We start from the raw sequence: 15,392 nt of genomic DNA on the forward strand, positions 1-15,392 counted from the left end.
CCTGGGTTAGTGATGGAGTGCTTGATGAAAGAGACCCTAGACCATGACTTTAGACAGGTCTTAGAGGATGAAAGGTAGACTTAGACAGAAGGGAAGGAAATGCACCTGACCTGTTAGAGAAGGGAGAGAAGTCTAGAAAGCAAACGTTTTATTTGTCTAAAATCACAGGCTAGGTGACCCCAGAGTAAAACCCCATCCAGATAAATTTTTAACTTGTGAAAAGGACTTAAGGAAACCTTCAGCACGGGCTGGCGAGATGGCTCAGTGGTTAAGAGCAACAACTGCTCTTCCGAAGGTCCTGAGTTCAAATTCCAGCAACCACATGGTGGCTCACAACCATCTATAATGAGATCTGATGCCCTCTTCTGGTGTGTCTGAGGACAGCTACAGTGTACTCACATATAATAAATAAATCTGTAAAAAAAAAATAAAAAGAAAAGTGTCAGCAGTATATAGGAACCCACCACCAACAGAAAGCCGATCCAAAGGGAACGACCAGGGGGCAAGGTCTAAGCCCCATCAAGCAGCAGAACTTGGCAGCTTTGGCCCCGTGGTTCTGACTTTAAGGTTCTACGAGAGGGGCTGTAGAATCCCGCCTTAGCCAGGGAAAGCTGCTGAGACTCAGTGTGTCAGCAGCGTCCCTTCTGTATAGTGAGAAACAGCAACAAAACCTAAACCAAGTGCTTGTTGTACAAGCGTGAGGACCTGAGTTCAGGCCTCCAGAACCCATGGGAATAAAATCAAAATCATTAAAAATAAATCCTAGGGGTTGAGATGGCTCAACAGGGAACCTGCATTGGCAGCTAATGATCTGAGTTTGATTTCTGGGACCAACATGGTGGAAGGAAAGAACCAACTCCTCCTGCAAGTTGTCCTTTAGCCTACCACATACATATATATGCTTAAGTACATGTTCACATACATGCACAAGCATGATACATTTAAAAAAATATATATAGGTATAATAGTATGAGTTAGGTGTAATATTGTGAACTTACAGCCCCCATGCTGGAGGAGGGGGCAAAGACAGGTGGATCCTGGAGACTGGATGGTCAGATAGTCTAGCTGACACAGCAAGGTTTAGTTTCAGTTAAATACCCTGTCAAAAAAAAGAGAGAACAATGGAGAAAGACATTGACCTCTAGCTTCTACACTGGATACACACATACACACACATCAAACAGAATAATTAGTTACTATCAGTTTGTGATAATTAGCCATTTTCCTATATTCAGGTTAGAGAAGCATACTCAATTGAATGTTCATAAAATAGACAGGTGGCTAATATGAAGTACAGTACAGCAGCAGAAAATTCAGAGATGTATGTGATCTTTCTTGATGGGCCTTACACATGGTTAGCAGGTACTCTACCACACAGCTACAGCCTCATTCTGTATGACTTTCTTCTTAAAGCAATAAGTAAGCAAAATATTGGAGAGGAGTTATTTTTGTTTTTGTTTTTGTTTTTGTTTTTTCGAGACAGTTTCTCTGTGCAGCCTTGGCTCTTCTGAAACTCACTCTGTAGACCAGGCTGGCCTGGAACTCAGAAATCCACCTGCCTCTGCCTCCCAAGTGCTGGCATTAAAAGTGTGTGCCACCACTTCCCGGCTTGGAGAGGAGTTATTATGTAAGAATTAAGATGACTAAAATTTCTTGAGACCATTGTGACCAAAGAAGTTATGATAGCTTTGACATCTTACATTAGTGATACTCGGTGACAAACTTTGATATATGATCACTGTTTAAGTCCTGGAAATGTTGAATAAGATAGAACCAGGTGGGTGCTTCCAGCTGTTAATCTGGGATAGGTAGATTTCCAAGGCTGCTTAGTATAAAGGTGAGTCATTTAGGAAGATTTAGAAATTTCTGCTGAAACAGATGTAATGTGTCTGCAGGTAAAAAAACAAAGGAGTTAGTGGGGTGGCAGTACAATTGTACTAAAGTCTAGGAAGCAGCAAAGCCTGAGTGGCTTGTGCCTATGTCTGCATAGCTTCTGTCTGTTAGGCCTGTGCCTATGTCTGCATAGCTTCTGACTGTTAGGCCTGTGCCTATGTTTGCATAGCTTCTGTCTGTTAGGTTCATGCCCTACCACCATAGACAGCCAAAACCAAGACAGAACTAGAGTCAGAAAACTTGAGGCCCTGGCTTTAATTTTAGTTTTAAATTTGTGTTACATAGTATAAAACAGGTGTTTATCTCTATGTCCATGCATCACATGCATGCCTGATGCCCACAGAGCCAGACGAGGACATCAGGTCCTCTACAACTGCATTATGAACAGTGGGTGCTCTGATTGAAGAGTAGCCATTTCCCCAGCCTCTGAACTACACACGGCTGTGAGCCACCATGTGGGTGCTGGGGATCAAACCTGGCTCCTCCAAAAGCAGTAGCAGGCTTCTTTAGCACACACTGGTTTTTCTATCTAAATCATCCAAACAGCCCGTTCCTATCTCCTTTAGCAGACTCAATGCAAAATTGAGAACCCAGAATTACTCATTGTAAAGAAGTTGCCACTGAGGTGAAACCTTGTGTTTCAGACCTTCTCTCTTACCTGCTTTCCCACTTCCCTTTCGGAGTACAAGTCTGTCTGTTGACTCTGGAGAATTTGAAAATGCAGTCCTTTGTGTGCTCACATTTCATGTCCTGAAATCAAGGAAGCCACCAGGTAAAAAGTTTCCCTCAAGACACTTGGCTCTCAGGTTGCAGGCACTGAAGCTGCAGAGGGAAGCTGTGTAAACACACAGGTCCTTTCCTTTCTGAGAAAATGGGGGGTGGGGGGGAGTGGGATGGAACTGCTGTTCCCCACATAGACAGCACTACTCAGAGTGCCAGCTGGGAAGGAATCACGGTGTGCCCCCCTCACCATATATCCTCTCCACCACCCCCACCCCCACCCCACACTGCTGCTTTTTCTGAACAGACATCTGCTCACTTGGAGAATATGTTCAACTGGGTAATTTCAGGAAGCCCAAACTTGCATTTATTAAACTATATTAAGGACCCAAAGGGAAAAAGAGCAAAATCTTGGTCCTTTGAAGACTTTTAACTTGGTCTTTCCAGCTTTTTTCAAATGGGCTTTCACTGTTCTTCACTGGTTGTTCTTCACTGGTCTGTGAATCCCTAGGCAAAAGTGAGATAAACACTCTGCATTTCATACCAAATTTAAAGAGAGAGAGAAGGAGAAAGAAAAGAGTGCCTGGGGTTTATTGTGGAACCTGGCTATTGATAGGCAGATAAATGCCCACATTTAATAAGAAGGTGACCCTACATATCTGAGAGCTAGAGAATTTTAACTTAATCTAACAGTCTCAAGATAAAGTAATAGTTTTACATTATAAAAATAGGTTATTCACAGGGCTAGAGAAGTGGCTCAGTGGTTAGAGCACTGGCTGCCCTTCCAGAAGACCTGGGTTCAGTTCCCAGCACCCACCACATGGAAGCTCACAACTGTCTGTAACTCGAATTCCAGGGAATATGTCACTCTCACATGTAGGCAAAGTATAAATGCACCAACATGTACATTTCTTTCTTTTTTTTTTCTTTTTTCTTTTTTTTTCAAGACTGGGTTTCTCTGTAGCCCTGGCTGTCCTGGAACTCACTCTGTAGACCAGGCTGGCCTTGAACTCAGAAATCTGCCTGCCTCTGCCTCCCGAGTGCTGGGATTAAAGGCGTGCGCCACCACGCCCGGCTAACATGTTAATGTCTTACAACCTTACAACTTTTGTTTTGTGTATGGGGTAGAGAGGGAGGGCATGTTGTAGCATATACATGACAGCTGCCAAGTGTGGGTCCTCTCCTTCAACCATGTGGGTTCCAGGAACTGAACTCAGGAATGGAGGAAAGTGCCTCTATCCACTGAGCCATCTCATCAGCTCTAGTGAGATATTTCTTAGCAGCTTTCCCTACCTTCTCTCTAAAGGATAATTCTTGACAGGTAGATTTGGAGATTAGATAAAAATAACTACCGGACAAATCATTTACTTTTGTTAGGAAGTTTGATAAAATCACCTTTAAGATTTAAAAATAAATATATATTGTTCATGTTGCTATTTAGAATAGGAACAGCCTTAAAGGATAATATTTGTTTTAGGCTTTTCCATAGTCAAGAATAGAATAAAAGAGTAGTGGGGTAGTGTTTCTGCACTGCTAAAAAAATAATGTATTTCAAGTTCCTTAGCTGAGAATACCAAAAAGAATCTTAGTTAGGTAACAGTGAAGGGACTCTATATTCTGTTCTAGAAAGTTCTAAATAGTTAACTTAATAGAATTTTCAGTTCATGTTGATAAAGATGAAACTGAATTACTGGCTCCTTTAGAAAGATTCATCTGCTTTTAGATATCTTTTAAAATTCAATTTAATTTTATGTGTATGGGTGTTTTGCCTTACATACCTGGCACCCATAGAGGCAGGAGAGGTGGGTATTGAATCTCTTGTAATCAGAGCTTACAGATAGTTTTGAGCCACCATGTGGGTCCTGGGAATCAAACCTGGGTCCTCTGGCAGAGGTGTCAGTGCTCTTAACCACCAAGCCATCTCTACCTTCCTTTAGATATCTGTCCCCTGGTGCAGTGTGACAGGGAACATTTTTATTGTTCATTTCTGGCATGTTATAGATCCAGCTCAGTTCCTCACAGACCTGAAGTGTTACGGATGAGAATCACCGACTGACTTCTTTCCGTAGTGCCTGGTCTGTCTGTGGCCCTTAGGTCCAGGACCATGAGCCAGTGTAGAAGATTTCACTATTGGAGCTGGCCGTGGCTTTGCTGGTTCAGTTGGGATCCGCTGGGAAGGTTAAACACTGTGCAGAGGAGCATGAGGACCACTGTACCCCTTCCCTTTGCCTTCCTGATAGGATATTGTCTTAGTAACCTAGAGCCCACAGGTTGCCTTAGGAATGGGGAACACAGGCTGGTGCACACCTTCAGTCCCACCACTCAGGAGGAAGAGGTGGGTATCTACCTGTGAATAGTCAAGCCTAGCCTGCCCTACGTAATGAATTGCAGGCCAGCCAGAGCTACGTAGAGATAACTGGTCTAAAAAAAGAAAAAGACAAACAATAAAAATGTGAACATGGTTTTAAAGCAACTAATTTTTCTTTTTCTTGAGGTCTATATACCTAGAAAAACATTCTAAGCCTCTCCACCTCCATTATTGCCACAGGATAAGTTTGTCACAATGTCAGTTTCTCTAATCTAGGCATAGTGACTCATGACAGTGCTATCAGACCGTCGTCTTTTTTTCCTCTTGTCATATTGTGGCCTTGAAAACATTTTGATACTTGAGTTGTTGCATGATATGAAGATACTGCAATACTGTGATGAGAGCCAGTCTACCACAAAGACACACGTATTTGTTGCAACAGACCTGAAAGCCCTGTCACATCCAATTCGTACCTCTGCTTCTAGTGCATGGGAAGTCGGGACTTTGGAGGATAGGGTTATAGCTGAGGACCAAAAGCTAAGCACGAGACTGTAGGCTTTAACCCCTAACCCAAGAGAAAGGTCAGCAAGAGCCCAGGGCTGGAGAGATGGCTCGGGAGTTGTCTGCTCTTCCAGAGGTCCTGAGTTCAATTCCCAGCAACTACATGGTGGCTCACAACCATCTGTAATGAGATCTGGTGCTCTCTTCTGGCCTGCAGGCATACATATAGGCAGAATGCTGTATACATAATAAATAAATCTTTAAAAACAAAAAAACAAAAACTGGAGCCCAGAAAAGACATTATAGTTACATAGGCCCCAATACTTGGTTTCACCATAGACCTTTGTTTTCATCCATTTTTAGAAAGTGATTTATGTTCAATTATGTGTTTATAGGCTTACGTTCACGTGAGTCAGGTCCTTGTGGAGGCCAGAAACATATTCCCTGGAGCAGGAGCTATAGGCTGGGAGCCTCTGACATGGGGGCTGGAAACCACACTTAGCAAGAGCAATACTATACACACTACTGCTGAGCCACCCCTCCATCACCTTTGGCTATCTTAATGACACACAGATAGTGTGGGGATATGGTGGGTCATAGGCAGTAAGAATACATACCGTATAATCAAGTGAGGGACCAGATGCTAGCGAGCTACAGTGCGTGTGCAGCATCAGAGCTGAGTGCAGTCCCCAGAACCACAGACCTGTCCACTGTCCTCCATAGGTACACTGTGGTACAGCTATACCTCCCCACACACAGGTAAGAAAAAGTTAAAATGTAAAAAGAGAAAGAATTAAGGTGAGGACTATGTAGTACTTACAAAGCCTGGACGAGCACACAGTGACTGTAACTGGTAATATAGTAGCAGTATTTATGGATTATTTGCTTAATGAGGGAGCAAATAAATTACATGGAATTGAGCCCCATCAGTTTTTACACTGACCAAGGAACAGCTAACCTCCTTAACTTTGTACTCTGCCTCCCAAACCTTAGCCTGTCTACTGTCCTTTCCCTTTTCAGTAAGAAAGGGCCTGGTCTATAAACATTTCCCTGAGGTTTTTGATTATATTCCCCTGTTGACTGGGGAATTGGGCCTGTAGTTCCATTTTTTTTTTTTTTTAGATTATTTATTTTATGTATATGAGTACATTGTAGCTGTGTAGATGTTTGCAAGCATTCATGTGATTGTTGGGAATTGAATTTTAGGACCTTTGCTTGCTCTGATCAGCCCTGCTCACTGAAAGATTTATTTATTATTATAAATAAGTACACTATAGCTGTCATCAGACTCACCAGAAGAAGATGTCAGATCTCATAACAGGTGGTTGTGAGCCACCATGTGGTTGCTGGGATTTGAACTCAGGACCTACAGGGGAGCAGTCAGTGCTTGTACCACTGAGCCATCTTGCCAGCCCCCTGTAGTTCCGTTCTTACAATTTTTTTTTCCGAGACAGAGTTTCTCTGTATAGCCCTGGCTGTCCTGGAACTCACTCTGTAGACCAGGCTGGCTTCGAACTCAGAAATTCGCCTGCTTCTGCCTCCCAAATGCTCAAATTAAAGGCATGTGCCACCATGCCTGGCTTGTAGTTCCATTCTTAATGAGATAAGAAAAACCTATCTCTCTTTTTCCCTCTATACCTAGCTCCTGGAAATTAAAAGGCTCTTGCAGGTTAACTCTTCAATAAGCATGGATCACAGGCAGAGTTCATGAAAAGTAAATGCAAAATCAGGGATGGCCACAAGGCCAGACTGACCCAAGGAGACAAGGCCGGATAAGTAGTATCTGTTGTAGGTTAGTCAGTGTGCTTCAGGGAGTTAGAATGTTATCCCCCCAACCCCTGCTCCTCCCCTCCTGCCTCCCATCTGTTACTTAGCCAGTCATGTTTATCATGGTAAATTTCAGTAGACATTAGAGCAAGGCAGGGGGAATGACCAGGACATAGATCACAGTTGTAGGAATGAGTGTTGAAGGAAGATGGGGTTGGAGATTTACTCAGGATTACAGAAGCGTTTGTGAAATGAATGAGATAGAGTGCATTAGTTAGGGCTTTGCTAACAGTAATTTCAGACAGATGGTTGCCCAGTGTCTTGCCATGCCTCCACTCCACTGCTCCTCCTCTTACCTCTTCCCGGTCCTAATGGAAGGTTGCAATGGAATTGAGATTCTGTAGTTAAATTTGTAAAGTAGTGATTAATCACCTTTCCAAGAGTCAAGAATAGGAAGATTTAAGATAAGCTAACTGCCCAGGAAGAGCAGCTACACCCACAAACTATTGGAGCTAGCAGCATTGCTTGGAGATAAATGGGTCCACACAGGGTACTTGCCTCTCACAGGGTACCTTTGAATGGTCTGAGCTTCCAACTAGTTTGCCTAGGCGTGTACTGCCCAACTGGTGGCCTGACTACTTTTTCTTGTGATCACCAGGGGATCAAGTCTTTGCTGGGTTAGAAGAACAAGCCCGACAGGCAATGATGAAAACCGATTTTCCTGGAGACCTTGGCAGTCAGCGACAAGCTATCCAACAACTACGAGATCAGGACTCCAGTAGCAGTGAGTTCTGCACCTTCTGGTAATGACTCAGGGCAATGGGAGAGGAACTAATAGCGTGTGCGCTGTGGGGTTGTGCGTGGGGGTGGGAGGAAGATCTTAGAAGGCAGACTGATCTCGGGTCTGAATCTGTTCACTCGAGAGGACAGTCGGCATGGTTTCATGACTCATGGACTCTAGTAATTGACACTGCTATACCATATACAGAGAGTTTCATGGTGACTGATATAGGACATTCTAAGTTAGTGTTCAGGCAGCTTGTGGGCCAGGTCAAAGAAAAAAAAGTCCCTTTGCCTCAGGTCTATTTATTTATAGTTAATGAAGTATGAGAGACATTAATGAATTTTTGCTTGAGGTCCTTGTTTTACAGATTTGCTTAGTGATGAGATTATGTAGCATATAAAATGCTTTAAGTCCAGGCTTTCCCACACCAAAGTCCTTACCAGATTTCTGTGTTTAGGAGATTTAAAAAAAAAAAAAAAGGACTTATCAGTTAAGGCTCATGGATTGTCTGTTCCATGATCTGCCTGAATAGACTCATTCTGAGCTGTGTTATTTCCCAGAAAGGTCTCTGCATGCTCCTGACTTTATCCACTTGATACTGATTTTATGAAATGTCAGTTTAGAGTGAAATCTCTGGTTTGGTTTGGTTTTTTTAACCAGTTGAAAGCTTGGGGAGAACAAAGAGAAGAGAGACAGAGAGCGTGTGTGTTCTGAAGTGTGTAGAGAATTCTACAGTGCTGCCCAAACTGATAATTAAAGAATAGCAAACACATGTGCACACGAGAAACTAAGCAGGTAGAAAAAAGAAATGAGGGCTGGAGAGATGGCTCATTGGCTGCTCTTCCAGAGGTCCTGAGTTCAATTCCCAGCAACCACATGGTGGCTCACAACCATCTGTAATGGGATCCGATGCCCTCTTCTGGTGTCTCTGAAGACAGCTACAGTGTACTTGTCATATATATAAAAAATAAATAAATAGTCGGGCATGGTGGCGCACACCTTTAATCCCAGCACTCGGGAGGCAGAGGCAGGCGGATTTCTGAGTTCGAGGCCAGCCTGGTGTTCAGAGTGAGTTCCAGGACAGTCGGGACTACACAGAGAAACCCTGCCTCGAAAAAACCAAAAAAATAAAAATAAATAAATAAATAAAACCTTTAAAAAAGAAAGAAAGGAAGAAAGAAAAAAAAGAAATGAACCCTAGGATTTCTCAGAATCCTGTGGAACACAGCAGTTTCTAATAGGCTATTGTTCTAAAACAATAAAAAGTTGTGCCATCCTTCTAGACAGCATACTTTTTAAAAAAATGTTCCTGCTAGAGTCACTCAGATAATTGACAAGTTACAAAAGTGCATTGTATGCAGCCATGCCTTAGACTAAACCTACAAGTGTTCCACACTGGATGCTAGTGAGAAAATGATCTAGTCTGGACCAGCCCTTCATGGCTGAGATGGATTTGAGTGACAGAAAGCTTTAAGGAAACATTCTATGCTCTTGAGCACCAAAGTGAGGTCTGTCCCGTGACCGACACATCTATGTAGACGCACATAACCCTATGTTATCCAAAGGAAAATGATTTTTTATTGCAGATTTAGAACTTAATGCAAAACAGAAGGGGAACAAGAAGCCTAGTCAGCAGGAAAATGAGCCCGCTGTGCATGCAGGGTCTGACGAGACTCCTTACGCTGGCTGTACATGCAGGCTCTGATGAGACTCCTTACGCTGGCTGTACATGCAGGGTCTGATGAGACTCCTTACGCTGGCTGTACATGCAGGCTCTGATGAGACTCCTTACGCTGGCTGTACATGCAGGGTCTGATGAGACTCTTTACGCTGGCTGTACATGCAGGGTCTGATGAGACTCCTTACGCTGGCTGTACATGCAGGGTCTGATGAGACTCCTTACGCTGGCCCTAGCCCTAGGAGTCCAGAATCCCAGCAGGAGGGAAAAGAAGGGCAGTCACCTATGACTCCTCTCAGCGGGACTTCCTCTGTGATCTTTAAAACATCCACGCTGAACATCATTTGTTATTGTGGGTCTTTGCTCCCCTCAATCATTTTCTCCCTCTATTTTTATTTATTTTTTATTTATAACTGTTAGACAAATCAGCTCACACAAACCGTGCAGATTCATCAGCCACAGGTAGATGACCTGACAGCCACATGCTTCCCTGCTAAACTAAAACAGTGACTTCTGTCTAAAGTGAGGAACACCACTTCCCCCACTTCTTTCACATTTAGTTTTCCATTAAGTAAGGTAGAGAACCACCTGAAACAGGTTTTATTAGCTTAAAATGTACATTACAGGGTATTAGTAACAGTGGACAGCCGAGCATAGTGGGATACACCTTTGATCCCAGCACTTAAAGGCAGACACAGGAAATTCTCTTGAGTGTGAGGCCAGCCTGGTCTACATAGAGTTCCAGGACAACCAGGGCTACACACAGAAACTGTCTCAAAAGAGGGGGAAGGCTGATGGGGGAAGAGAAAAAGAGGAGAAGATAAAATTGGATACCTTCTATCCCTATAAATATAAACTGTCCAGGGTTGGTTGCTATGCTAATTCTATTTTCCTACTGTAATGTATAGCCCTTTCCCTATAAATGGATAAAATTTAAAACTAATTGATTCTTATATCCTTACTGATATGAGGAAATAAAATTCTGCTACTATATATGGAAGTATGTATTAATGTTTGTTGTGAGAGAAGAGATTGGTGGCCTCAGGGTAGAGCTGTCTGAGGCAGCATGGGAAGATTGTGCAGGTGGCTGAGGAGACAAGTAAGTAATAAGGCCAGGAAGAGGGTCGCTAAGTCCACGATGACGTGATGGGGCTGAGTTTGGGATGGTGCGCTTCAGGAGGTTCCATCTCAAGGGTTAAGATACTGAGAACCATGAATAACACAAGCATGGTGACATATGCCTAGAGTCCCAGCATTTGGGAGAAAGAGGCAGGAGGGTCAGAAGTTCAAGGTCAGCCTTGAATACATAGTGAGACTCAAGCCAGCCTGGGCTACATGAGACCTGTTTCAAAACAACAATTACTATTTTGGTAATGTACAAAGCTAGTTAGGATTTTTAATGCAGATTTGCCTCATATTTTCCCTGTAGTGTGTGTGTATATATATATATCAATCAATCATAATGAATGGTAGTTATAGCTGATTTGTGCCCACCAAGCACTGATGCAAACTGTATTACCTGAAGTCTGAAAATGTTTTTTTCATTGTAGCTGCAAACTGTTAAATGGACAGCTGCTCAGGATGTATTCTTACAAAAATCAGAACAAGTGACCAGTTTATGTGTTCCAGGTGACAGTGAAGGTGACGAAGAGGAGACCACACAAGATGAAGTATCTTCCCACACATCAGAGGAAGATGGTGGGGTAGTCAAAGTGGAAAAGGAATTAGAGACTGCGGAAGCACCTGTCAGTAGTGGGGACGCACTAGCAGAGCGCGAGGCAAGTGCACGCAGGCCCGGCCGGCCGGCAGCTTTCCCTCCGCCCCAGCCTGCACCCCCCGAAGCTCTCCCTTCCTCCCCAGCAGAGTGAGAACTACTCTCAGGAGCTTCTCTCTCAGGAGGATGTCTTCAGGTTATATCAGTCAGGCTGTCTTGTGGAACCAGCTTCCAAATACATTGTATCCTAAGGATTCATGCCAGGAACATGTGAAAGGGAATCTAGTCCTTTCCCTGCAGAGTCCTGTGTCCTCGGGGCAGAAAGCCTTGAAAATTGAAGAAATTTAATTTCTTTTATTCAAACGATATTTTATCCTTCAGTCTGCAGTGGGAACCTAAGACTACTGAAGGAGGTGGGGCAGGGAAGAGACTAGTGAAGAGTCTTCATGACTTGCCTGTTTGGTGGATTTGCAGGTCACAGAAAACCTAAATTCTGACCCCTTACTTCAACTCTGCCAGTGTCCCCTCTGCCAGCTAGACTGTGGGAGTCGGGAGCAGCTGATTGCACATGTGTACCAGGTATGGAATGGGGAGGGAGCTCTGGGGCTGAGTGCCAGCAGTATAGAGGTCAGATGCTGCAGTGGCCGTTGCCTCTGCAAAGGAAGCTCAGGTTATTGGTTCTACTAGGACTCCTTCCTCCCCTCATAGCATCTTAGGAAATAATGGTTGCATTCTCATACAGATAGATACACTGTAGAATTAAGTATCATGGTCTTGTTTTACTAAATTGTTTAATACAGTCAGTAGTGAAATAAACTAAACTGACTTAACAATGACGGCTTTTAAAGTGGGGTAGGGCCAACATAAATTATATGATGTGAGTCAGTAAGATGGCTCTGGTGGTAAAGCACCTGCTCCCAAGTCTGACCTGAGTCCACCCTTGTTATCCTCTGACCTCTACACACACACTGTGGCATGCTACAAGCACACAGATAAAACACAGAGCGACATATTTTGGGGGTGCCAGTGAAAGTACAAACAAGGAAACAGCGTAAGACATGTCCCCTTAATAGGTACACTACTAAGAGTATGCCTACTCCTAGTGCTCTGTTCTGAGACAACAGTACACAGCCCAGGTTGGACCAAACTTTAGAGATCATACCTGTAAAGATAGTTGGTTCATTAGAAATACTTCTTCAGAAGCCCGAGGAAAGACAGTCCATGAATACTTGTTACACACCACTACTCCTGCCCGGCCCCTTCAGTGTACTCCTAAAATGCACTTGTATCGGTACACTATAGCCAGGGAAGACAAAACTATCAGGAGCATGAATTCCTTTAAAGTCTCTGAGGCGGGCTCTGGAACTCCATTATTCTTCAACCATTCACGTGTCCCAGAATATGGCCAGAACTCACAGTAATAAAATCTGAGCAATGGTCTGAATGGCTGGGCTCCTCTGGAAATCCACTAACACAGTAGGCTGTGCTTTTTCCAGGAGCTAAAAAAATAATCATTCCAAGTCCCTCAGTCTAAGGGAAGGAAAAAGAGGGGTGGAAACTGTCCTGAAAGCAACAAGAAATGGACAGCTTAAGGCTTTGTTTTACAGCATACTGCAGCAGTGGTGAGTGCCAAGAGTTACATGTGTCCTGTCTGTGGCCGGGCCCTTAGCTCCCCAGGGTCTTTGGGTCGCCACCTCCTAATCCATTCAGAAGATCAGCGGTCCAACTGCGCTGTGTGCGGAGCCCGTTTTACCAGCCACGCCACTTTTAACAGGTTAGTACAGCACCTATCCTTGTGCTCAGAGCCAGTCATGGGGTGTAAGATGCTGCTTTCCCAGACCAAAGGAAACAAGCGACAAATAACTCAAATGAACTGACAGAACAAATCTAGAAATAAAAGCAATGAGACTTGGAGATGCGATAGACAGTATGCACTAGTTACCCCTCAAGGGAAATGGATTGCTTTCTTTCCCTATCAGAATATTTCCAACTAGAAAGTGATGCAGAAACATGCAAGAGCATTCATGATAAAGCAGACAGACGTTGCAGTATGCTAAGAGGATCCTGGTGTAAGGACACACTGCTGTGTTCTAGGAAGACTAGAACACTGTTTCCTCCCATTGCCTTGTTTGTACAGTGTACAAGCTACTTTTCTTTGTTTGTTTGTTTGTTTGTTTGTTTTTCAAGACAGGGTTTCTCTGTGTCCTGGAACTCACTCTGTAGACCAGGCTGGCTTCAAACTCAGAGATCTGCCTGCCTCTGCCTCCCGAGTGCTGGGATTAAAGGGGTGCGCCACCACTGTCTGGCGACAAGCTATTTTTCCTTCTGGGCAGTGTCAGGTAGGAGGTGGTAAGGCAGTGAATTAATTGTACCTGTGTGAAGGAAGTGTCCACCTCCAGGCCCCTTCATTCATACACCAGGCTTAGACCTGCACAGCTCCTTAAGAAACTGCCATTCTGACTTAGCCTTGCAGGGTTATTCTAGGTAGGTTTCTATGGTGGGTAGCTCAGTTGCTAATTCAAGGTGGGCCCTAAAACATAGTAGGTACCCTAGTCCAAAGAAGAGAAGGGGTCTTCCAACCCTTCAAATCAAACAGTAGACTTGGGACAGTCTGCCTAGCTGTTAAGGAGTAAGACCTTCTTGCCTCAGGGAGATACTAACCATCAAACATCTTTACTTCTCAGTGAGAAACTCCCTCAAGTACTTAATATGGAATCCGTACCCCAAGTCCACAGTGAAGGTCCCTCCAGTGCTGAAGGAAAGGACATTGCCTGTAGTCCTCCAGTATACCCTGCTGGAATTCTGCTTGTTTGCAACAACTGTGCTGCTTACCGCAAGCTACTGGAAACACAGACTCCCAGCGTACGCAAGTGGGCCCTTCGGCGACAGAATGAGCCTCTGGAAGTAAGGCTGCAACGACTTGAACGAGAACGCACAGCCAAGAAGAGCCGTCGAGACAATGAGACCCCAGAGGAGAGGGAGGTAAGACGCATGAGGGATCGTGAAGCCAAGCGCCTGCAGCGCATGCAAGAGACAGATGAGCAGCGAGCTCGCAGGCTGCAGCGAGACCGGGAGGCCATGAGGCTGAAGCGGGCCAATGAAACCCCAGAGAAGCGGCAGGCCCGACTCATTCGAGAGCGAGAGGCTAAGAGGCTCAAGAGGAGACTGGAGAAAATGGACATGATGTTGCGCGCTCAGTTTGGTCAGGACCCTTCTGCCATGGCAGCCTTAGCAGCCGAAATGAACTTCTTCCAGTTGCCCGTGAGTGGGGTAGAGTTGGACAGCCAGCTTCTAGGGAAAATGGCCTTCGAAGAGCAGAACAACAGCTCTCTGCACTGAACCACACCCTCTTGCCTGACCTCCCATCCACTCCAGCCCTCGGGGATTGGTGCTGCAGTCACTCAGGAGGCCACAGTCCTTGCTGCCACAGGCAGGTCCGGGTTGGTTGCAGGGAAACCTGTGCACCCTCTGCATTTGGGAAAAGGATGGGGTCAGGAGGGGACCTGGCTCAATGCAGTTCTGGACAAGGGAGCAGGCACTCCAGAAACCTGGACTCTTCAGCCCACGGTGGCAGGCCAGGACTATGGGACTGTGGGACCCAGTATGGTCCATGAAGCTGTGAGGGCAAATAAATTAATTTTATCTTTACTGGCCCCTGGCTCCCTTGTCTCATTTCTGTTTCATCCAGTGACGTGTGGCAGTAGAGAGCTTTTCAGGGGTTTGTTGGTATTTCTGGTGGCTTTTTCTTTTTGGAGGCAGAGTGCTCTTCAAGTTAGGCTGTCCACGCAGAGGACTTAGTGATAGGTGAGATCAAGTCATCTGTGGTGAGGACTAGAGCAGAACAGCTCCTCACTCTTGCAATTTGGCTGTCATGACACGCAAATGAGCTACTCCTCTCTCTTTCTGGGCTGGTGCAAGATGAGCAGAAGCTGCCTTTGCCTGCAAAGCTTATGCACAGTTTGCATATTTCTAGATCTTGAGGGCCAGAAGGATGTGCCCTAGTTAATTTGTTGCAAGAAAAATAACT

At 44.6% G+C, this 15,392-nt stretch overlaps 1 protein-coding gene across 15 annotated transcripts in view; it reads left to right on the top strand.

Annotated features, from left to right (window-relative positions):
• Positions 1 to 15,018, top strand: part of Zfp821 (zinc finger protein 821) — a 29,681-nt gene extending 14,663 nt beyond the window's left edge. For 8 of the 15 annotated variants that reach the window (NM_001363380.1, XM_011248534.3, NM_001363381.1 and 5 more), the window contains 5 exons: positions 7,848 to 7,973; positions 11,281 to 11,429; positions 11,840 to 11,944; positions 12,973 to 13,139; positions 14,050 to 15,018. In NM_001363380.1, the coding sequence (NP_001350309.1) occupies positions 7,848 to 7,973; positions 11,281 to 11,429; positions 11,840 to 11,944; positions 12,973 to 13,139; positions 14,050 to 14,704 (1,202 nt within the window). In that variant the 3' untranslated portion in view covers positions 14,705 to 15,018. Of the gene's footprint in view, positions 1 to 7,847; positions 7,993 to 11,280; positions 11,430 to 11,839; positions 11,945 to 12,972; positions 13,140 to 14,049 lie in introns of all 15 variants that reach the window. The other 7 variants (NM_001363384.1, XM_030243833.1, NM_001363385.1 and 4 more) reach the window with 1 other exon arrangement.
• Positions 15,019 to 15,392: the final 374 nt, after the last annotated feature.

Source organism: Mus musculus, chromosome 8 (assembly GCF_000001635.26).
Source record: "Mus musculus strain C57BL/6J chromosome 8, GRCm38.p6 C57BL/6J".
Taxonomy (NCBI): Eukaryota; Metazoa; Chordata; class Mammalia; order Rodentia; family Muridae; genus Mus; species Mus musculus.